Source organism: Pleurodeles waltl, chromosome 9 (assembly GCF_031143425.1).
Source record: "Pleurodeles waltl isolate 20211129_DDA chromosome 9, aPleWal1.hap1.20221129, whole genome shotgun sequence".
Classification (NCBI taxonomy): Eukaryota; Metazoa; Chordata; class Amphibia; order Caudata; family Salamandridae; genus Pleurodeles; species Pleurodeles waltl.
In genome coordinates this window covers 1,174,542,164-1,174,566,554 of record NC_090448.1, presented here as the reverse complement: position 1 = coordinate 1,174,566,554, position 24,391 = coordinate 1,174,542,164, and the positions used below count along the sequence as shown (strand labels likewise).

Genomic DNA, 24,391 nt, shown 5'->3' with positions numbered 1-24,391 from the left:
GCAGACACGGGATGAGCACAATCTGGCAATAATTACCATTAATTATACCAGGGCCAGAGGCACCAAGGGTGGGCACCAACATACACTGGATGAGCACAATCTGGCAATAATTACCATTAATAATACCAGGGCCGGCAGCACCAAGGGTGGGCACCAACATGCAATGGATGAGCACAATCTGGCAATAATTACCATTAATTATACCAGGGCCAGCAGCACCAAGGGTGGGCGCGGACATACACTGGATGGCCATAATCTGGCAATCATGCCAGGGCCGGCAGCACCAAGGGTGGGCGCCAACATACACTAGATGAGCACAATCTGGCAATAATGACCATTAATTATACCAGGGTCAGAAACTCCAAGGACAGGCACCAACATACACTGGATGAGCACAATCTAGCAATAATTACCATTAATAATACCAGAGCCAGGAGCACCGAGGGTGGGCGCCAACATACACTGGATGAGCACAATCTAGCAATAATTACCATTAATAATACCAGAGCCAGGAGCACCGAGGGTGGGCGCCAACATGCACTGGATGAGCACAATCTGGCAATAATTACCATTAATAATACCAGGGCCGGCAGCACCAAGGGTGGGTGCCAACATACACTAGATGAGCACAATCTGGCAATAATGACCATTAATTATACCAGGGTCAGAAACTCCAAGGACAGGCACCAACATACACTGGATGAGCACAATCTAGCAATAATTACCATTAATAATACCAGAGCCAGGAGCACCGAGGGTGGGCGCCAACATACACTGGATGAGCACAATCTAGCAATAATTACCATTAATAATACCAGAGCCAGGAGCACCGAGGGTGGGCGCCAACATGCACTGGATGAGCACAATCTGGCAATAATTACCATTAATAATACCAGAGCCAGGGGCACCGAGGGTGGGCGCCAAGATACACTGGATGAGCACAATCTAGCAATAATGACCATTAATAATACCAGAGCCAGAGCACCGAGGGTGGGCGCCAACATGCAATGGATGAGCACAATCTGGCAATAATTGCCATTAATAATACCAGAGCCAGGAGCACCGAGGGTGGGCGCCAACATGCAATGGATGAGCACAATCTGGCAATAATTACCATTAATAATACCAGAGCCAGGAGCACCGAGGGTGGGCGCCAACATGCAATGGATGAGCACAATCTGGCAATAATTACCATTAATAATACCAGGGCCAGGAGCACCGAGGGTGGGCGCCAACATGCACTGGATGAGCACAATCTGGCAATAATTGCCATTAATAATACCAGGGCCGGCAGCACCAAGGGTGGGCACCAACATGCACTGGATGAGCACAATCTGGCAATAATTACCATTAATAATACCAGAGCCAGGAGCACCGAGGGTGGGCGCCAACATGCACTGGATGAGCACAATCTGGCAATAATTACCATTAATAATACCAGAGCCAGGAGCACCGAGGGTGGGCGCCAACATACACTGGATGAGCACAATCTAGCAATAATTACCATTAATAATACCAGAGCCAGGAGCACCGAGGGTGGGCGCGGACATACACTGGATGAGCACAATCTAGCAATAATTACCATTAATAATACCAGAGCCAGGAGCACCTAGGGTGGGCACCAACATGCAATGGATGAGCACAATCTGGCAATAATTACCATTAATAATACCAGAGCCAGGAGCACCGAGGGTGGGCGCCAACATGCACTGGATGAGCACAATCTGGCAATAATTACCATTAATAATACCAGAGCCAGGAGCACCGAGGGTGGGCGCCAACATACACTGGATGAGCACAATCTAGCAATAATTACCATTAATAATACCAGAGCCAGGAGCACCGAGGGTGGGCGCGGACATACACTGGATGAGCACAATCTAGCAATAATTACCATTAATAATACCAGAGCCAGGAGCACCAAGGGTGGGCACCAACATGCAATGGATGAGCACAATCTGGCAATAATTACCATTAATAATACCAGAGCCAGGAGCACCGAGGGTGGGCGCCAACATGCAATGGATGAGCACAATCTGGCAATAATTACCATTAATAATACCAGAGCCAGGAGCACCGAGGGTGGGCGCCAACATGCAATGGATGAGCACAATCTGGCAATAATTACCATTAATTATACCAGGGCCAGGAGCACCAAGGGTGGGCGCGGACATACACTGGATGGCCATAATCTGGCAATAATTACCATTAATAATACCAGGGCCGGCAGCACCAAGGGTGGGCACCAACATGCACTGGATGAGCACAATCTGGCAATAATTACCATTAATAATACCAGGGCCGGCAGCACCGAGGGTGGGCACCAACATACACTGGATGAGCACAATCTAGCAATAATTACCATTAATAATACCAGAGCCAGGAGCACCGAGGGTGGGCGCCAACATGCACTAGATGAGCACAATCTGGCAATAATTACCATTAATAATACCAGGGCCGGCAGCACCAAGGGTGGGCACCAACATACACTGGATGAGCACAATCTGGCAATAATGACCATTAATTATACCAGGGTCAGAAACTCCAAGGACAGGCACCAACATACACTGGATGAGCACAATCTAGCAATAATTACCATTAATAATACCAGAGCCAGGAGCACCGAGGGTGGGCGCCAACATGCACTGGATGAGCACAATCTGGCAATAATTACCATTAATAATACCAGAGCCAGGAGCACCGAGGGTGGGCGCCAAGATACACTGGATGAGCACAATCTAGCAATAATGACCATTAATAATACCAGAGCCAGGAGCACCGAGGGTGGGCGCCAACATGCAATGGATGAGCACAATCTGGCAATAATTGCCATTAATAATACCAGAGCCAGGAGCACCGAGGGTGGGCGCCAACATGCAATGGATGAGCACAATCTGGCAATAATTACCATTAATAATACCAGAGCCAGGAGCACCGAGGGTGGGCGCCAACATGCAATGGATGAGCACAATCTGGCAATAATTACCATTAATAATACCAGGGCCAGGAGCACCGAGGGTGGGCGCCAACATGCACTGGATGAGCACAATCTGGCAATAATTGCCATTAATAATACCAGGGCCGGCAGCACCGAGGGTGGGCGCCAACATGCACTGGATGAGCACAATCTGGCAATAATTACCATTAATAATACCAGAGCCAGGAGCACCGAGGGTGGGCGCCAACATGCACTGGATGAGCACAATCTGGCAATAATTACCATTAATAATACCAGAGCCAGGAGCACCGAGGGTGGGCGCCGACATACACTGGATGAGCACAATCTAGCAATAATTACCATTAATAATACCAGAGCCAGGAGCACCGAGGGTGGGCGCGGACATACACTGGATGAGCACAATCTAGCAATAATTACCATTAATAATACCAGAGCCAGGAGCACCAAGGGTGGGCACCAACATGCACTGGATGAGCACAATCTGGCAATAATTACCATTAATAATACCAGAGCCAGGAGCACCGAGGGTGGGCGCCAACATGCACTGGATGAGCACAATCTGGCAATAATTACCATTAATAATACCAGAGCCAGAGGGTGGGCGTCAACATACACTGGATGAGCACAATCTAGCAATAATTACCATTAATAATACCAGAGCCAGGAGCACCGAGGGTGGGCGCGGACATACACTGGATGAGCACAATCTGGCAATTACCATTAATAATACCAGAGCCAGGAGCACCGAGGGTGGGCGCCAACATCCACTGGATGAGCACAATCTAGCAATAATTACCATTAATAATACCAGAGCCAGGAGCACCGAGGGTGGGCGCGGACATACACTGGATGAGCACAATCTAGCAATAATTACCATTAATAATACCAGAGCCAGGAGCACCAAGGGTGGGCACCAACATGCAATGGATGAGCACAATCTGGCAATAATTACCATTAATAATACCAGAGCCAGGAGCACCGAGGGTGGGCGCCAACATGCAATGGATGAGCACAATCTGGCAATAATTACCATTAATAATACCAGAGCCAGGAGCACCGAGGGTGGGCGCCAACATGCAATGGATGAGCACAATCTGGCAATAATTACCATTAATTATACCAGGGCCAGGAGCACCAAGGGTGGGCGCGGACATACACTGGATGGCCATAATCTGGCAATAATTACCATTAATAATACCAGGGCCGGCAGCACCAAGGGTGGGCACCAACATGCACTGGATGAGCACAATCTGGCAATAATTACCATTAATAATACCAGGGCCGGCAGCACCGAGGGTGGGCACCAACATACACTGGATGAGCACAATCTAGCAATAATTACCATTAATAATACCAGAGCCAGGAGCACCGAGGGTGGGCGCCAACATGCACTGGATGAGCACAATCTGGCAATAATTACCATTAATAATACCAGGGCCGGCAGCACCAAGGGTGGGCACCAACATACACTGGATGAGCACAATCTGGCAATAATGACCATTAATTATACCAGGGTCAGAAACTCCAAGGACAGGCACCAACATACACTGGATGAGCACAATCTAGCAATAATTACCATTAATAATACCAGAGCCAGGAGCACCGAGGGTGGGCGCCAACATGCACTGGATGAGCACAATCTGGCAATAATTACCATTAATAATACCAGAGCCAGGAGCACCGAGGGTGGGCGCCAAGATACACTGGATGAGCACAATCTAGCAATAATGACCATTAATAATACCAGAGCCAGGAGCACCGAGGGTGGGCGCCAACATGCAATGGATGAGCACAATCTGGCAATAATTGCCATTAATAATACCAGAGCCAGGAGCACCGAGGGTGGGCGCCAACATGCAATGGATGAGCACAATCTGGCAATAATTACCATTAATAATACCAGGGCCAGGAGCACCAAGGGTGGGCGCCAACATGCACTGGATGAGCACAATCTGGCAATAATTGCCATTAATAATACCAGGGCCGGCAGCACCAAGGGTGGGCACCAACATGCACTGGATGAGCACAATCTGGCAATAATTACCATTAATAATACCAGAGCCAGGAGCACCGAGGGTGGGCGCCAACATGCACTGGATGAGCACAATCTGGCAATAATTACCATTAATAATACCAGAGCCAGGAGCACCGAGGGTGGGCGCCAACATACACTGGATGAGCACAATCTAGCAATAATTACCATTAATAATACCAGAGCCAGGAGCACCGAGGGTGGGCGCGGACATACACTGGATGAGCACAATCTAGCAATAATTACCATTAATAATACCAGAGCCAGGAGCACCGAGGGTGGGCACCAACATGCAATGGATGAGCACAATCTGGCAATAATTACCATTAATAATACCAGAGCCAGGAGCACCGAGGGTGGGCGCCAACATGCACTGGATGAGCACAATCTGGCAATAATTACCATTAATAATACCAGAGCCAGGAGCACCGAGGGTGGGCGCCGACATACACTGGATGAGCACAATCTAGCAATAATTACCATTAATAATACCAGAGCCAGGAGCACCGAGGGTGGGCGCGGACATACACTGGATGAGCACAATCTAGCAATAATTACCATTAATAATACCAGAGCCAGGAGCACCAAGAGTGGGCACCAACATGCAATGGATGAGCACAATCTGGCAATAATTACCATTAATAATACCAGAGCCAGGAGCACCGAGGGTGGGCGCCAACATGCAATGGATGAGCACAATCTGGCAATAATTACCATTAATAATACCAGAGCCAGGAGCACCGAGGGTGGGCGCCAACATACACTGGATGAGCACAATCTAGCAATAATTACCATTAATTATACCAGGGCCAGGAGCACCAAGGGTGGGCGCGGACATACACTGGATGGCCATAATCTGGCAATAATTACCATTAATAATACCAGAGCCAGGAGCACCGAGGGTGGGCACCAACATGCACTGGATGAGCACAATCTGGCAATAATTACCATTAATAATACCCGGGTTGGCAGCACCAAGGGTGGGCGCCAACATACACTGGATGAGCACAATCTAGCAATAATTACCATTAATAATACCAGAGCCAGGAGCACCGAGGGTGGGCGCGGACATACACTGGATGAGCACAATCTAGCAATAATTACCATTAATAATACCAGAGCCAGGAGCACCAAGGGTGGGCACCAACATGCAATGGATGAGCACAATCTGGCAATAATTACCATTAATAATACCAGAGCCAGGAGCACCGAGGGTGGGCGCCAACATGCAATGGATGAGCACAATCTGGCAATAATTACCATTAATAATACCAGAGCCAGGAGCACCGAGGGTGGGCGCCAACATGCAATGGATGAGCACAACCTGGCAATAATTACCATTAATAATACCAGAGCCAGGAGCACCGAGGGTGGGCGCCAACATGCAATGGATGAGCACAATCTGGCAATAATTACCATTAATAATACCAGAGCCAGGAGCACCGAGGGTGGGCGCCAACATACACTGGATGAGCGCAATCTAGCAATAATTACCATTAATTATACCAGGGCCAGGAGCACCAAGGGTGGGCGCGGACATACACTGGATGGCCATAATCTGGCAATAATTACCATTAATAATACCACGGCCGGCAGCACCGAGGGTGGGCACCAACTTGCACTGGATGAGCACAATCTGGCAATAATTACCATTAATAATACCAGAGCCAGGAGCACCGAGGGTGGGCGCCAACATACACTGGATGAGCACAATCTAGCAATAATTACCATTAATTATACCAGGGCCAGGAGCACCAAGGGTGGGCGCGGACATACACTGGATGGCCATAATCTGGCAATAATTACCATTAATAATACCAGGGCCGGCAGCACCGAGGGTGGGCACCAACATGCACTGGATGAGCACAATCTGGCAATAATTACCATTAATAATACCAGAGCCAGGAGCACCGAGGGTGGGCACCAACATGCAATGGATGAGCACAATCTGGCAATAATTACCATTAATAATACCAGGGCCAGGAGCACCGAGGGTGGGCGCCAACATGCACTGGATGAGCACAATCTAGCAATATTTACCATTAATAATACCAGAGCCAGGAGCACCGAGGGTGGGCGCCAACATGCAATGGATGAGCACAATCTGGCAATACTTACCATTAATAATACCAGAGCCAGGAGCACCGAGGGTGGGCGCCAACATGCACTGGATGAGCACAACCTGGCAATAATTGCCACCATTATGGCAGAGGAAGCATTATGAAGCATTACAAAGGGTGGGCAGCGGGAACCATCAAGTCATGAATGGCCACAGTTCACCTAAATATGCCACCATTATTCCAGGGCCAGCAGCAGCAAGGGTGGGCACCATCATGCAAGGCTGCTGTGACATGGCAGGTCCTGCACTACACATAGTGTGGTTGGTGGTGCAGCCATGTGCAGGACTAGCGGGGGCAGGGGGGTTTCGGGGGGGTAAAGAGACAGCTACGTGGCTAAAAAGAACAACACTGCAAGTATTTAGTTGTTTTTAACTATTAGCCAACTGCATTTAAAATAATGCACACGCCTTCAATAAAACAATAAATGCAAATGAAACTAATTGTTGGGAATGCTTTCTTTAATGTTATGAAACCTCAGCTGGTTGATGTGGCCACTGCAAATGTCTGTGGGACCAGAGTCAGAGCTGAATCCTGGTTGGGCAGTGTGTGACAGTGACGTGTACTTATAATGCTATAAAGTCACAGCCTGTAATACTAAACACTGTCAGTATGCAAGTCATTATTTACAAACTGTTTTACACACAGTAAAAGCAGGCCCACTGGAATTATGCGGCATGGGAGGACCAAATTATGCTGTAGGGCTGACTAAATTATCTGGCAACAAAAGTCAAAATATGTGGCTTAATGTGGCACGTTTGTGACAATATCACTTCATTATTTTGCGTTTGTGACAATATCACTTCATTACTCTCGTGCAAAGGTTTCACTCAAACACCGCACTAAGCAACAGAAAGGTGATCAGTCAGCCTTGGCAAAGGCTTTCCACTGCAACACGCGTCACTGTCTTTTTATTAACTTTTGATGCGTTCGGACTGGAAAAAAGTGTTTGTGTTAAAATCAGAGGATTATGCAGCACATTATGAATTAGCTGGCAAACGAGAAAAATCCATAATTATGCGGAAAATACAGAAGCCGCAACACAGCATAATTCCAGTGGTCCTGAGTATAAGATAGGCTGCCACAAAATGAATTGGTGTTTAACAAAAACGAGTGCTTTCAAAGAATATCTTTTCGAAGTAGGTAGTCACATTGCACCTAGTGCAAAGGTTTTTATAGGTCCGTTAAAAGGACTCTTTCCAAGACTCACCACCCTTAGATCCCTGCTCACAAAGAAGAGATCTCGGTCACCATGAAGCATGAAGTGAAAGCCTGTCCTCGCTTCCAAGCAGTATCTACCTCTGGTGATGAACCACTTGCACACAGTTACATTTCTGTCAGGCAGCCGACACCATGGTGAAAAGGCCGCTTCCTTCTTCTGCTCTCTGTCCGTGGACAGTGTCTTGCTATCCCTGGATAGGGGGCCTTGTGGGGGCTAATATTTGTTGTTTACAAACGGACAGGCACAGCTTCCTCAAGCAGATGCCCTGAGGCAGGTGGAGACAGATGTGGGCTCATGTTTTTGTTAAATGGTCTTTACTATCATTAGTGCAGCAGGTGCAGTGGTACTGGGCAATGCTATGAGGGGACCGAGGTGGGTGGGAACTCTTGTTCCTTGTTAGCATTAAGGCCCAGGTCACCCTCGTTGCGCAGGGAACAGGAACCAAGCAAGAGGGGTTGAGACGTGGGGTCCCCCCCCATACACTTGTTGAGACTAAGGGGAAAACAGCCTTCTTTGGGCCCCAGGCCTGGGAGTGATGGCCCGGTGGAGTGGGCAGAGGAGCAGGGTTCATCTGTGCCGCAGCACTGTGGCCAGGGGTGAGAGAGGCCAACTAAACCCCAGTTACTGTTGTGTTACAATCCTTCCTTCCTTGCGTCGGGCCCCATGAGCCAGTGCTGTGCCAGTGCTGTGCCAGGGCTGAGCCAGTGCTGTGCCACTGCTGAGCCTGTGCTGTGCCGTGCCACTGCTGTGCCAGTGCTGTGCCACTGCTGTGTAAGTGCTGTGCCAATGCTGAGCCAGTGCTGTGCCACTGCTGTGCCACTGCTGAGCCAGTGCTGAGCCAGTGCTGTGCCACTGCTGTGCCAGTGATGAGCCACTGCTGTGCCGTGCCAGTGCTGTGCCACTGCTGTGCCAGTGCTGTGCCAGTGCTGCTCGGGCCTTGTGCCCAAGAAAGGGGGAAGCATACTGCCCGCTTCGGAGGGAGTCGCCCTCATTAGTGGGGGGAGTCCAGTGCACTGGGGGCCAGGAGGGGGAGGGGGCACCGCATCACAGTTATGGCTGCCATGTGCCAGGGGCATGGAGGCCTATTTTCCTTGCTAGCATTAGCGTCGAGGGCACCCTTGGTGCAGAGCGGTAGGTGATACGTGACAACTCTATTCTGAGGGGGCAGAGAATCTGTCCCAAGATTGGACCGATGGCCAGGCCTGATGGGAGAGGGGAGAACGAGCGGGAAGAGACGGCCGCCACTCGTGCAGGGGTCCCCGGAGTCCACGGGGCGCCCAGCACCCCACTTAACTGGGAGTAGTGTTTTTGGTCCATTTCAGTTTTAGCTGGCTATGTTTGCTATAAGTCTCACATTAAGAGTGGATTATGTGCTACTGAAATGCTAGTCCCACCCGTGCACTCGGCCCTAACCCTTCTGCTCCCACAAAAGCTGCACCAAGTTTAGGGGGTCGGACGCACCTGGTCCTTGGAGCGCGATAGGCAGCGCTTGATGACCTCGGCCTCCAGCTGGGCCCGCCTCTGCACCTCCATGTGCTGGTAGTACCTGGAGAGGCGAGTCTGGCCCTGCTTGTTCACAATCAGGAAAAACTGGATCATAGCGCCTCCAGCCGCTGCAGTCCCGGAGAGCGAGGAGGTGTCCGCCTGTCCTGCAAGACAAAACACAGGCGTGATTGTGGCAGAACTCACGGTCCTCTGCAATTTAACACTACTATACTTCACTTCACTACCTAAGTAAAGAGGTTGGTGACTACATGCCTGACTTTAATATGGCCTCTCTGGTCAATGTGATCAAACCTCCCCACACAGACCATCCCACACAGACACAGAGCCTCTATTGCAGTCTTTCCCAAACTGTGGGTTACAAACCCGGCAATCTTTGGGGGTGTGTGAAAGTCCAAGCAATAAATAAAGATGCCTTAACCTTGTCAGACTTGCTGCACTTCAAAGGCAGTGGTCAGATGTCAGGCCATGTGTTCTGACAAACTGCTGCTTTTTTTTAACAAGGGAATTAGTGTTTCCCAATGTCTCTCACTTTGCAGACAGAGGAAGAAACGTAAAGTGAATTATGTGAAAACTTGCTGGGCACAGGGAGTGTGAAAGGAAAGGCTGCAGGGTGTCATTATTGTAACACAACCAAAATGTAAATATTTCTAAATGAACTGTACACGTTCAGTAGTTAGGACAGCAAAAACGGAGCGAATTGTTTAGTAATTTGTAAGTGTAATGAAAATAAAGATTTTAATAGGATCAAGACAAATAAAGACTTTACTTGGTGATGTACAAGTTATAAATATTCAGTAAAACCCAATTTCCACACATTAGCATTTGTGTGCAATATAGTAAATCTGTGTGCCTGCGTACATTTACGAGTTGTTTCAATGGAAAACGTGCTGTCTGTGAATAACAGTACACTACCACACAATGCTTTAGTTACATAAAAAAAATCACCAACCTTAACTCCATTAAAGCTAGGTGAGTCACAAAAGTTTTGTTGTTCTGAAAATGTGGTTGTGGTTCTAAAAACAATTGGGAAGCACTGGGCTGCAGTCTACACTGCACTGGTCCACAGTCTACACTGCACTGGTCCGCAGTCTACACTGCACTGGTCCACAGTCTACACTGCACTGGTCCGCAGTCTACACTGCACTGGTCCGCAGTCTACACTGCACTGGGCCGCAGTCTACACTGCACTGGGCCGCAGTCTACACTGCACTGGGCCGCAGTCTACACTGCACCGGTCCGCAGTCTACACTGCACCGGTCCGCAGTCTACACTGCACTGGTCCGCAGTCTACACTGCACCGGTCCGCAGTCTACACTGCACCGGTCCGCAGTCTACACTGCACTGGGCCGCAGTCTACACTGCACTGGGCCGCAGTCTACACTGCACCGGTCCGCAGTCTACACTGCACCGGTCCGCAGTCTACACTGCACCGGTCCGCAGTCTACACTGCACTGGGCCGCAGTCTACACTGCACTGGGCCGCAGTCTACACTGCACTGGTCTACAGTCTACACTGCACTGGGCCGCAGTCTACACTGCACCGGGCCGCAGTCTACACTGCACTGGGCCGCAGTCTACACTGCACTGGTCCGCAGTCTACACTGCACCGGTCCGCAGTCTACACTGCACTGGTCCGCAGTCTACACTGCACTGGTCCGCAGTCTACACTGCACCGGTCCGCAGTCTACACTGCACTGGTCCGCAGTCTACACTGCACTGGTCCGCAGTCTACACTGCACTGGGCCGCAGTCTACACTGCACTGGTCCGCAGTCTACACTGCACTGGGCCGCAGTCTACACTGCACTGGTCTGCAGTCTACACTGCACTGGTCCGCAGTCTACACTGCACTGGTCTACAGTCTACACTGCACTGGGCCGCAGTCTACACTGCACTGGTCTACAGTCTACACTGCACTGGGCCGCAGTCTACACTGCACCGGTCCGCAGTCTACACTGCACTGGTCTACAGTCTACACTGCACTGGTCCGCAGTCTACACTGCACTGGGCCGCAGTCTACACTGCACCGGTCCGCAGTCTACACTGCACCGGTCCGCAGTCTACACTGCACTGGGCCGCAGTCTACACTGCACCGGTCCGCAGTCTACACTGCACTGGGCCGCAGTCTACACTGCACCGGTCCGCAGTCTACACTGCACTGGTCCGCAGTCTACACTGCACTGGGCCGCAGTCTACACTGCACCGGTCCGCAGTCTACACTGCACCGGTCCGCAGTCTACACTGCACCGGTCCGCAGTCTACACTGCACTGGGCCGCAGTCTACACTGCACCGGTCCGCAGTCTACACTGCACTGGGCCGCAGTCTACACTGCACCGGTCCGCAGTCTACACTGCACTGGTCTACAGTCTACACTGCACTGGTCCGCAGTCTACACTGCACTGGTCCGCAGTCTACACTGCACTGGTCCGCAGTCTACACTGCACTGGTCCGCAGTCTACACTGCACTGGTCTACAGTCTACACTGCACTGGTCCAACACTCCAACCCGGTGAACCAGGATAACACGTTTACAGGGAAAACCTGGGGATCTCATATTTTCCCTGGTAAAAGCCTGCTGAACGCATCTATCTAAATGTTCACAATAAGGAAAAAATGTGCAAAAACGATTCCTTGGAACTCCGCTTCCCTCGGTTTTCCCTTGTCCGCCCCCTCCTGCAGACCAGCGGGACCCAATCCCACCCTCCAACAATAATCCACATGGATTATGCCATTGCAGATAAGAGTTTAAAGGCCCAGATCTGTGAAGGTTGAAATGAAACGAATGAAGAAAGTGATGAAGTTTCCCAGTGCCCAGGCCATCTCTAGGGCCCACCCACCTCCCTCTTAGAGACACACTACCGCATATGTGTACCGCCGCGATTCGAGGGCCCTTGTGTATGTGTCTGTTGCTAGGTACCGCCTTGGCAAGTTAAATAACTTCTCCAGGCGAGAGTCCAGTAACACTAATTAGGGGCGATCAAATGACTTTTAAATCCGAAAGTGTCTGATCCCACGGTCAAGAAGATTTACTCTCGCTCTTCCTTCTGGTTGTCTTCAGACTTCTTCAGCCTTGGGTGACCTGACCATCGCCCTCCGCTCAACCACCAGGATCCAAGTGCACCGGCTCCTCTTCAGGGAGCATCACTGTGTGATCTTCCACTGTTGTGGTGGCTGCTGTCTCCTGCTCTCGCCACCAGAACTGGAGACCAAAGGGGTGGAATTATACGCACAACGCGTTGCAGCTCATGAGCTCTAGCGCTACCGCATGGAAATAGCGGAGGGGAAGCTCAGAGGTCCTGGAACACCGTCAGCTGCTTGTCACATTAAGTCAGAGGGTCACACTGTCTGGCTTCTGTATTATATTATTTGAACTTTTCCTGTTTTCGACAGTTCCTCATGTGGGCAAGCGCACATGTCCTTGTTCCTTCTTCTCATCCTCTCCACCCTGATGGCAAAATCCTGACCCTTTTCCAAGACTCCCCAAGTGATCTCCCAATGGTATTTATAGATATTATTTCTCTCTGTGCCCTCCTTTCAGTTCAAGATCCACATCTTTTCACTTCCGGATTGGACTTCTGGATCTTCAAGCTTATCAGTGAGAATCCTGGTCTGGGATTCCAAATGGGAACTGTAGTATGCAGACACTAGTCAGCTTCAGCGCTCACCGAGAGACAATTCTCCTTTCCATCCAGTCATTGCTAGAGGGAGGCCACATCTTGTCACATCAGAAATGCCTTTACACAAGTCTGCCCGGATGGTTTGGAGGTGGTCTGTGAATGTCTTCCCAAAGTCCAAGTGTACTTTTGTGAGAGAAGCCTTCAGATCTCCCTTTTTCAGTGCAGCACCCAAGGTGCAGAACTTTGTGTGAGAAACAAACCGTAATGTTGAGGCCTTAGAAATCTTTTTTAGTTTAGGTTTCTTCGGTAGCTTTGACATTTGCCCTCCCAAGAGCCAACCATCCTTCCCTATCTCACGGGCTTTGATAGGAACTGGGAAGCCTGGGTCAGTGTGGATGAGAGCCTCTTTGCACCTGGGTCGTTCACATCACAGGAATGTTTGTGGGTTCTCAGAACGGTCTGTAGATCCTTGCACCAGAATATCAGCATCACAGTTTGTCAGAAAAGGTTTGAGGACGCAATGACCCTTTAGGAAAGCTCTGGGGGCACCACTCAGTTGAACTGCAATGAAGGAGGACCTCTGAAATTTCCAAAAGGTGGCTAGGCCAGCTCATGACATGAGGGTTAATGACCAGCAGGTGAGTTGTGCACCAGACTCCTCTTTCCTGGGGGCTCAGTGGTTGCTCCCAGCACTGCAGATGGTCACTCCAGGAGCCACGCGGGGCAACCAGGTGAGACCCTCTCACACAACACTGTCCAGAACCATCTTGATGAGTAGGTGCCACTGGTACCGCGGGCCCTCACCACTCCTCCAGGGTCTCATGCAGCAGGACATTAATTAGTACTGCTACCTAAGGCTCTTCTTCTGACTATCACAAGAAGTCCAGCAACAGCCAAACCTTAAAAGCTCACTTTTTATAGGTGCACTCCCTGCAGACCTGGCATCTTGACCATGAATACGAGTCTATAGAGAGGCTAAGGGTGGAAAAAGGTCAACCTTTTGATGTCATTGTGGTCAAATAAACAAATTACTAACCTTTGGTAACTCTTTTTCTGGTGGATACAGTCCCTACCTTTGAATTTGTATGGCTCTGATGATGCAAGACGGAGTTGTGTGAGGAGCTGTAGCATTGTGATGTCCCTGTCGACGTGGAGAGCTATGGAGAAGATTTCCGTGGAATGCTGTGCACTGGGGACAGTCAAAATGTGAGGAACCCACAGGTAGGTGTATCCATCAGAAAGTCTATGATATCACTCCCGCTATCCCAGAGTGTTGATGAACAGACAGCCATGATTACAATAGGCGCTCCCAAAATGTTACCACTTTTATACTTCGGTGTCCCCGCTTTTTATCTTGAATAACTTAATTTACTACACATGTGCACACCGACAAGGCCGAGCCAGTTACATCGTTGCTCCAGGCTTTGGACTGAGTGCCCTATAAATACCAGGCTGACTCCTCTAGACTGCCATAGCCTGGCAGAGGAAGGGCGAGGGCTTGTTGTGGGGTAACCCGGGAGCAGGGAATCCCCTAAGGGGGAGGAGGGTTGGGCAAGCTATTCTTAGTCCCAGATAAAGGGCTTGGAACTGGCCCTTAGCTCTGCAGGGCACCAGCTCCCTATTCCTGGGGCGCCCGTCCTCATTACCAAGGTCACCCTAAAAATACCAAGGCCAAGCAGTGCCTCAGCACTGCCAACCCTGGCAGAGTCCCCAGATGCCCACTTATTTTTAAATACTTTGTGAAGAGCTTTTCTGCAGTTGGAAATGCTTTTCATTTTACACAAACATACACCCTCCCTTCGTACCCAAGGGCAGCAGTAGGGAAAGCTTCTGTGTTGTATGGGCACAGTGCAAGCTTCCTTTGTACACTGGGCAGGTGCAGCAAGGATAATAGCAGTAGAAGCTTGCTCCACTCACTGGCTAGGCACAGAATGGCCAGCAGCAGTGCAAGCTTTGCTCACATACAAAAGATAGGCAGGGCAGCAGCAGCAGTGCAAGCTTCCCTCACATTCAGAGGACAGGTAGAACAAGGGCAGCAATACTGCGGGCTGCATGCACACACACACACAACAGGTAGGATGAACAACAGCAGTGCAAGCTTATTTTTTTACATATGACAGCTGAAGCAGGGGGAGCAGCAGTGCAAGCTTCCATCATACTAAGGACAGGTAAAACATGGGCAGTGCAGTGCAAGCTTCCATCGTACATAGAACAGGTACAACATGGGCAGTACAGTGCAAGCTTCTATTATACACAGGACAGGTACAGCATGGACAGTGCAGTGCAAGCTTCTATTGTACACAGGACAGGTACAGCATGGGCAGTGCAGTGCAAGCTTCTATCATACACTGGACAAGTACAACATGGACAAAGCAGTGCAAGCTTCTATCATACACGGGACAAGTACAACATGGGCAGTGCAGTGCACGCTTCTATTATACACAGGACAGGTACAGCATGGACAGTGCAAGCTTCTATCGTACACATGACAGGTACAGCAAGGACAGAGTAAGCTTCTATCGTACACAGACCAGGTACAGCATGGACAGTGCAAGCTTCTATCATCCATAGGACAGGTACAGCATGAGCAGTGCACTGCAGTGCAAGCTTCTATCATACACAGGACAGGTACCGCATGGGCAGTGCAGTGCAAGCTTCTATCATACACGGGACAAGTACAGCATGGACAGTGCAGTGCAAGCTTCTATCATACACAGGACAGGTACAGCATGGGCAGTGCAGTGCAAGCTTCTATCATACATAGGACAGGTACAGCATGGACAGTGCAGTGCAAGCTTCTATCATACACAGGACAGGTACAGCATGGACAGTGCAGTGCAAGCTTCTATCATACATGGGACAGGTACAGCATGGACAGTGCAGTGCACGCTTCTATCATACACAGGACAGGTACCGCATGGGCAGTGCAGTGCAAGCTTACATCGTACATAGAACAGGTACAAAATGGGCAGTGCAGTGCACGCTTCTATCGTACACAGGACAGGTACAGCATGGGCAGTGCAGTGCAAGCTTCCCCCGTGCATACAGCACAGGTACCGCATGGGCAGTGTAGTGCAAGCTTCCATCGTACACAGAGCAGGTACAACATGGGCAGGGCAGTGCAAGCTTCTATCGTACACAGGACAAGTACAACATGGGCAGGGCAGTGCAAGCTTCAATCACACACAAGGCAGGTACAGCATGGGCAGTGCAGTGCAAGCTTCTATCATACACAGGACAGGTACAGCATGGGCAGTGCAAGCTTCTATCGTACACAGGACAGGTACAGCATGGGCAGTGCAAGCTTCTATCATACATAGGACAGGTACAGCATGGGCAGTGCAGTGCACGCTTCTATCATACACAGGACAAGTACCGCATGGGCAGTGCAGTGCAAGTTTCCTTCGTACATAGAACAGGTGCAACATGGGCAGTGTAGTGCAAGCTTCTATCGTACACAGGACAGGTACAGCATGGGCAGTGCAGTGCAAGCTTCTATTATACATAGGACAGGTACAGCATGGGCAGTGCAGTGCAAGCTTCTATCGTACACAGGACAGGTACAGCATGGGCAGTGCAGTGCAAGCTTCTATCATACACGGGACAGGTACAACATGGACAGGGCAGTGCAAGCTTCCATCGTACACAGGACAGGTACAGTATGGTCAGTGCAGTGCAAGCTTCTATCATACACAGGACGGGTACAGCATGGACAGTGCAGTGCAAGCTTACATCGTACACAGGACAGGTACAGCATGGGCAGTGTAAGCTTCTATCGTACACAGGACCGGTACAGCATGGGCAGTGCAGTGTAAGCTTCCATCGTACACAGGACAGGTACCGCATGGGCAGTGCAGTGCAAGCTTCTATCATACACAGGACAGGTACAGCATGGACAGTGCAGTGCAAGCTTACATCGTACACAGGACAGGTACAGCATGGGCAGTGTAAGCTTCTATCGTACACAGGACCGTTACAGCATGTGCAGTGCAAGCTTCCATCGTACATAGGACAAGTACAGCATGGGCAGTGCAGTGCAAGCTTCTATCATACACAGGACAGGTACAGCATGGACAGTGTAGTGCAAGCTTCTATTGTACACAGGACAGGTACAGCATGGGCAGTGCAGTGCAAGCTTCGATCATACACAGGACAGATACAACAAGGACAGTGCAGTGCAAGCTTCAATCACACACAAGGCAGGTACAGCATGGGCAGTGCAAGCTTCTATCATACACAGGACAGGTACAGCATGGGCAGTGCAAGCTTCTATCGTACACATGACAGGTACAGCAAGGACAGAGTAAGCTTCTATCGTACACAGACCAGGTACAGCATGGACAGTGCAAGCTTCTATCATCCATAGGACAGGTACAGCATGAGCAGTGCACTGCAGTGCAAGCTTCTATCATAAACAGGACAGGTACAGCATGGGCAGTGCAGTGCAAGCTTCTATCGTACACAGGACAAGTACAGCATGGACAGTGCAGTGCAGGCTTCTATTGTACACAGGACAGGTACAGCATGGGCAGTGCAGTGCAAGCGTCTATCGTACACCGGACAAGTACAGCATGGACAGTGCAGTGCAAGCTTCTATCATACACAGGACAGGTACAGCATGGGCAGTGCAGTGCAAGCTTCTATCATACATAGGACAGGTACAGCATGGACAGTGCAGTGCAAGCTTCTTTCATACACAGGACAGGTACAGCATGGGCAGTGCAGTGCACGCTTCTATCATTCACAGGACAGGTACCGCATGGGCAGTGCAGTGCAAGCTTCCATCGTACATAGAACAGGTACAACATGGGCAGGGCAGTGCAAGCTTCTATAGTACACAGGACAGGTACAGCATGGGTAGTGCAGTGCAAGCTTCCATCGTACACAGGACAGGTACAAAATGGGCAGTGCAGTGCAAGCTATCATACACAGGACAGGTACAGCATGGACAGGGCAGTGCAAGCTTCTATCATACACAGGACATGTACAGCATGGGCAGTGCAGTGCAAGCTTCCATCGTACACAGGACAAGTACAACATGGACAAAGCAGTGCAAGCTTACATCGTACACAGGACAGGTACACCATGGGCAGTGCAAGCTTCTATCTTACCTAGGACAGGTACAGCATGGGCAGTGCAGTGCAAGTTTCTATCATACATAGGACAGGCACAGCATGGGCAGTGCAGTGCAAGCTTCTATCGTACACAGGACAGGTACAGCATGGACAGTGCAGTGCAAGCTTCTATCGTACACAAGACAGGTACAGCATGGGCAGTGCAGTGCAAGCTTCTATCATACACAGGACAGGTGCAGCATGGGCAGTGTAGTGCAAGCTTTTATCATACACGGGACAGGTACAGCATGGACAGTGCAGTGCAAGCTTACATCGTACACAGGACAGGTACAGCATGGGCAGTGTAAGCTTCTATCGTACTCAGGACCGGTACAGCATGTGCAGTGCAAGCTTCCATCGTACACAGGACCGGTACAGCATGGGCAGTGCAGTGCAAGCTACTATCATACACAGGACAGGTACAGCATGGACAGTGTAGTGCAAGCTTCTATCGTACACAGGACAGGTACAGCAGGGGCAGTGCAAGCTTCTATCATCCATAGGACAGGTACAGCATGAGCAGTGCAGTGCAAGCTTCCATCGTACACAGGACAAGTACAGCATGGACAGTGCAGTGCAAGCTTACATCGTACACAGGACAGGTACAGCAGGGGCAGTGCAGTGCAAGCTTCTTTCATACCTACGACAGGTACAGCATGGGCAGTGCAGTGCAAGCTTCTATCATACACAGGACAGGTACAGCATGGACAGTGCAGTGCAAGCTTCTATCGTACACAGGACAGGTACAGCATGGGCAGTGCAGTGCAAGCTTCTATTGTACACAGGACAGGTGCAGCATGGGCAGTGTAGTGCAAGCTTTTATCATACACGGGACAGGTACAGCATGGACAGTGCAGTGCAAGCTTACATCGTACACATGACAGGTACAGCATGGGCAGTGTAAGCTTCTATCGTACACAGGACCGGTACAGCATGTGCAGTGCAAGCTTCCATCGTACACAGGACAGGTACAGCATGGGCAGTGCAGTGCAAGCTTCTATCATACACAGGACAGGTACAGCATGGGCAGTGCAAGCTTCTATCATACATAGGACAGGTACAGCATGGGCAGTGCAGTGCAAGCTTCTATTGTACACAGGACAGGTACAGCATGGGCAGTGCAGTGCAAGCTTCTATCGTACACAGGACAGGTACAACATGGACAAAGCAGTGCAAGCTTACATCGTACACAGGACAGGTACAGCATGGGCAATGCAGTGCAAGCTTCTATCATACATAGGACAGGCACAGCATGGGCAGTGCAGTGGAAGCTTCTATCATACACAGGACAGGTACAGCATGGACAGTGCAGTGCAAGCTTCTATCGTACACAAGACAGGTACAGCATGGGCAGTGCAGTGCAAGCTTCTATCGTACACAGGACAGGTGCAGCATGGGCAGTGTAGTGCAAGCTTTTATCATACACGGGACAGGTACAGCATGGACAGTGCAGTGTAAGCTTACATCGTACACATGACAGGTACAGCATGGGCAGTGTAAGCTTCTATCGTACACAGGACCGGTACAGCATGTGCAGTGCAAGCTTCCATCGTACACAGGACCGGTACAGCATGGGCAGTGCAGTGCAAGCTTCTATCATACACAGGACAGGTACAGCATGGACAGTGTAGTGCAAGCTTCTATCGTACACAGGACAGGTACAGCATGGACAGTGTAGTGCAAGCTTCTATCGTACACAGGACAGGTACAGCATGGGCAGTGCAGTGCAAGCTTCGATCATACACAGGACAGATACAACAAGGACAGTGCAGCGCAAGCTTCAATCACACACAAGGCAGGTACAGCATGGGCAGTGCAAGCTTCTATCATACACAGACCAGGTACAGCATGGACAGTGCAAGCTTCTATCATCCATAGGACAGGTACAGCATGAGCAGTGCAGTGCAAGCTTCTATCATAAACAGGACAGGTACAGCATGAGCAGTGCAGTGCAAGCTTCTATCATAAACAGGACAGGTACAGCATGGGCAGTGCAGTGCAAGCTTCTATCATAAATAGGACAAGTACAGCATGGACAGTGCAGTGCAGGCTTCTATTGTACACAGGAGAGGTACAGCATGGGCAGTGCAGTGCAAGCTTCTATCGTACACCGGACAAGTACAGCATGGACAGTGCAGTGCAAGCTTCTATCATACACAGGACAGGTACAGCATGGGCAGTGCAGTGCAAGCTTCTATCATACATAGGACAGGTACAGCATGGACAGTGCAGTGCAAGCTTCTATCATACACAGGACAGGTACTGCATGGGCAGTGCAGTGCACGCTTCTATCATACACAGGACAGGTACCGCATGGGCAGTGCAGTGCAAGCTTCCATCGTACATAGAACAGGTACAACATGGGCAGGGCAGTGCAAGCTTCTATCATACATAGGACAGGTACAGCATGGGCAGTGTAAACTTCTATCGTACACAGACCAGGTACAGCATGGACAGTGCAAGCTTCTGTCATCCATAGGACAGGTACAGCATGAGCAGTGCAAACTTCTATCGTACACAGGACAGGTACAGCATGGGCAGTGCAGTGCAAGCTTCTATCATACAAAGGACAGGCACAGCATGGGCAGTGCAAGCTTCTATCGTACACAGGACAGGTGCAGCATGGGCAGTGCAGTGCAAGCTTCTATCATACATAGGACAGGTACAGCATGGGCAGTGCAGTGTAAGCTTCTATCATACATAGGACAGGTACAGCATGGGCAGTGCAGTGCAAGCTTCTATCATACATAGGACAGGCACAGCATGGGCAGTGCAGTGCAAGCTTCTATCATACACAGGACAGGTACAGCATGGACAGTGCAGTGCAAGCTTCTATCTTACACAGGACAAGTACAGCATGGACAGTGCAGTGCAAGCTTTGATCATACACAGGACAGGTACAGCATGGTCAGTGCAGTGCAAGGTTCAATCACACACAAGGCAGGTACAGCATGGGCAGGGCAGTGCAGTGCAAGCTTCTATCGTACACTGGACAGGTACAGCAAGGACAGTGTAAGCTTCTATCGTACACAGACCAGGTACACCATGGGTAGTGCAAGCTTCTATCATACATAGGACTGGTACAGCATGAGCAGTGCAGTGCAAGCCTCTATCGTACACAGGACAGGTACAGCATGGGCAGTGCAAGCTTCTATCGTACACAGGCCAAGGACAACATGGGCAGTGTAAGCTTCTATTATACACAGGACAGGTACAGCATGGCCAGTGCAGTGCAAGCTTCTATCGTACACAAGACAGGTACAGCATGGGCAGTGCAGTGCAACCTTCCATCGTACACAGGACAGGAACAAAATGGGCAGTGCAGTGCAAGCTTCCATCGTACACAGGACAGGTATAGCATGGGCAGTGCAAGCTTCTATCATACACAGGACAGGTACAGCATGGGCAGTGCAAGCTTCTATAGTACACAGGACAGGTATAGCATTGGCAGTGCAAGCTTCTATCGTACACAGAACAGGTACAGCATGGGCAGTGCAAGCTTCTATCGTACACAGGACAGGTACAGCATGGGCAGTGCAGTGCAAGCTTCTATCGTACACAGGACTGGTACAGCATGGGCAGTGCAAGCTTCTATCATACATAGGACAGGTACAGCATGGGCAGTGCAAGCTTCTATCGTACACAGGACAGGTACAGCATGGGCAGTGCAGTGCAAGCTTCTATCGTACACAGGACAGGTACAGCATGGGCAGTGCAAGCTTCTATCATACATAGGACAGGTACAGCATGGGCAGTGCAGTGCAAGCTTCTATCGTACACAGGACAGGTACAGCATGGGCAGTGCAAGCTTCCATAGTACACAGGACAGGTATAGCATGGGCAGTGCAAGCTTCTATCATACACAGGACAGGTACAGCATGGACAGTGCAGTGCAAGCTTCGATCATACACAGGACAGATAAAACATGGACAGTGCAGTGCAAAATTGCTTCAATCATACAAAGGACAGATACAAGGACAGTGCAGTGCAAGCTTCGTTCATACACAGGACAGATACAACATGGACAGTGCAGTGCAAGCTTCGATCATACACAGGACAGATACAACATGGACAGTGCAGTGCAAGCTTCGATCATACACAGGACAGATACAACATGGACAGTGCAGTGCAAGCTTCGATCATACACAGGACAGATAAAACATGGACAGTGCAGTGCAAGCTTCTATCATACACAGGACAGGTACAGCATGGGTAGTGCAGTGCAAGCTTCTATCATACATAGGACAGGTACAGCATGGACAGTGCAGTGCAAGCTTCTATCATACACAGGACAGGTACAGCATGGGCAGTGCAGTGCACGCTTCTATCATACACAGGACAGGTACCGCGTGGGCAGTGCAGTGCAAGCTTCCATCGTACATAGAACAGGTACAGCATGGGCAGTGCAGTGCAAGCTTCGATCATACACAGCACAGATACAACATGGACAGCTCAGTGCAAGCTTTCATCACACACAGGGCAGGTACAGCATGGGCAGTGCAAGCTTCCATCGTACACAGGACAGATACAACATGGACAGTGCAGTGCAAGCTTCGATCGTACACAGGATAGATACAACATGGAGAGTGCAGTGCAAGCTTCGATCGTACACAGGACAGATACAACATGGACAGTGCAGTGCAAGCTTCGATCGTACACAGGACAGATACAACATGGACAGTGCAGTGCAAGCTTCCATCGTACACAGGACAGATACAACATGGACAGTGCAGTGCAAGCTTCGATCATACACAGGACAGATACAACATGGACAGTGCAGTGCAAGCTTCGATCATACACAGGACAGATACAACATGGACAGTGCAGTGCAAGCTTCGATCATACACAGGACAGATACAACATGGACAGTTCAGTGCAAGCTTCCATCACACACAGGGCAGGTACAGCATGGGCAGTGCAAGCTTCCATTGTACACAGGACAGATACAACATGGACAGTGCAGTGCAAGCTTCGATCATACACAGGACAGATACAACATGGACAGTGCAGTGGAAGCTTCGATCATACACAGGACAGATGCAACATGGACAGTGCAGTGCAAGCTTCGATCATACACAGGACAGGTACAGCATGGGCAGCAGCAGAGTATGCGTCCCTGGTGCACAGTGTGTCTCGTGATCTGTGCTAGTTCAGTAAGGTATATGAATGTATATATCGCTACATTATATTCAAAGGAGGAGGAGAAAAATGATCCTGAGTGATGATGGTAACAACAGAGAGGCGAAGAAGGTGGCCACGCTTTGGGGCACCTTACAGGAGGAGACTGGGGGGACGGAAAGGTGGTGGCTCTTTAGCAGAGGCACAGTGATGTGGTCATGGCACTCTGAGAAGGTATGGCTTAAGGAGTTGTGTTTTCAGTTCCCACTGGAAGTAGAGGAGTGATAGGGGCCTGGCAGATCTAGACTTGGACAGTGCTCCAGATTGTCAGCTCACAGTTGGCTACGGTCTGAATTCTTGCTTTCTTACATTTCTGGATTTTAAGTTTGCGCGCAATAATCTGGAGCATTTTCTGTACTCCATCACAAATCTTAATCTTGATTGTCAGCTCCAGCGGCAAAGCAACATAGACTGCTCTATATCTTATGGTATTTGCAACACTGGAGCAACGCTTCGCACCTCTGATGAGGTCGCAAGGTGCTCAGCATGGCATCAGGATCTTGAGCTTTCTTGCTGGAGCACATGGTTGGAAAGGGTGTTGGTTGTGGAGTGACCTACATGAGAGGTATTGGGTGAGGTGGGTGAGGTTTCGAGACAGACTTTAAATATGTATGAACTGTTGAGGGGAAGTGTCAGAATAGGGACTTTC

At 49.9% G+C, this 24,391-nt stretch overlaps 1 protein-coding gene across 10 annotated transcripts in view; it reads right to left on the bottom strand.

Annotated features, from left to right (window-relative positions):
- AP4S1 (adaptor related protein complex 4 subunit sigma 1) overlaps nt 1-24,391 on the bottom strand; it is a 128,124-nt gene that overhangs the window by 23,588 nt on the left and 80,145 nt on the right. For all 10 annotated transcript variants that reach the window (XM_069209063.1, XM_069209069.1, XM_069209062.1 and 7 more), the window contains one exon: nt 9,792-9,979. In XM_069209063.1, coding sequence (XP_069065164.1) covers nt 9,792-9,929 — 138 coding nt within the window. In that variant the 5' untranslated portion in view covers nt 9,930-9,979. The remainder of the gene's footprint in view (nt 1-9,791; nt 9,980-24,391) is intronic.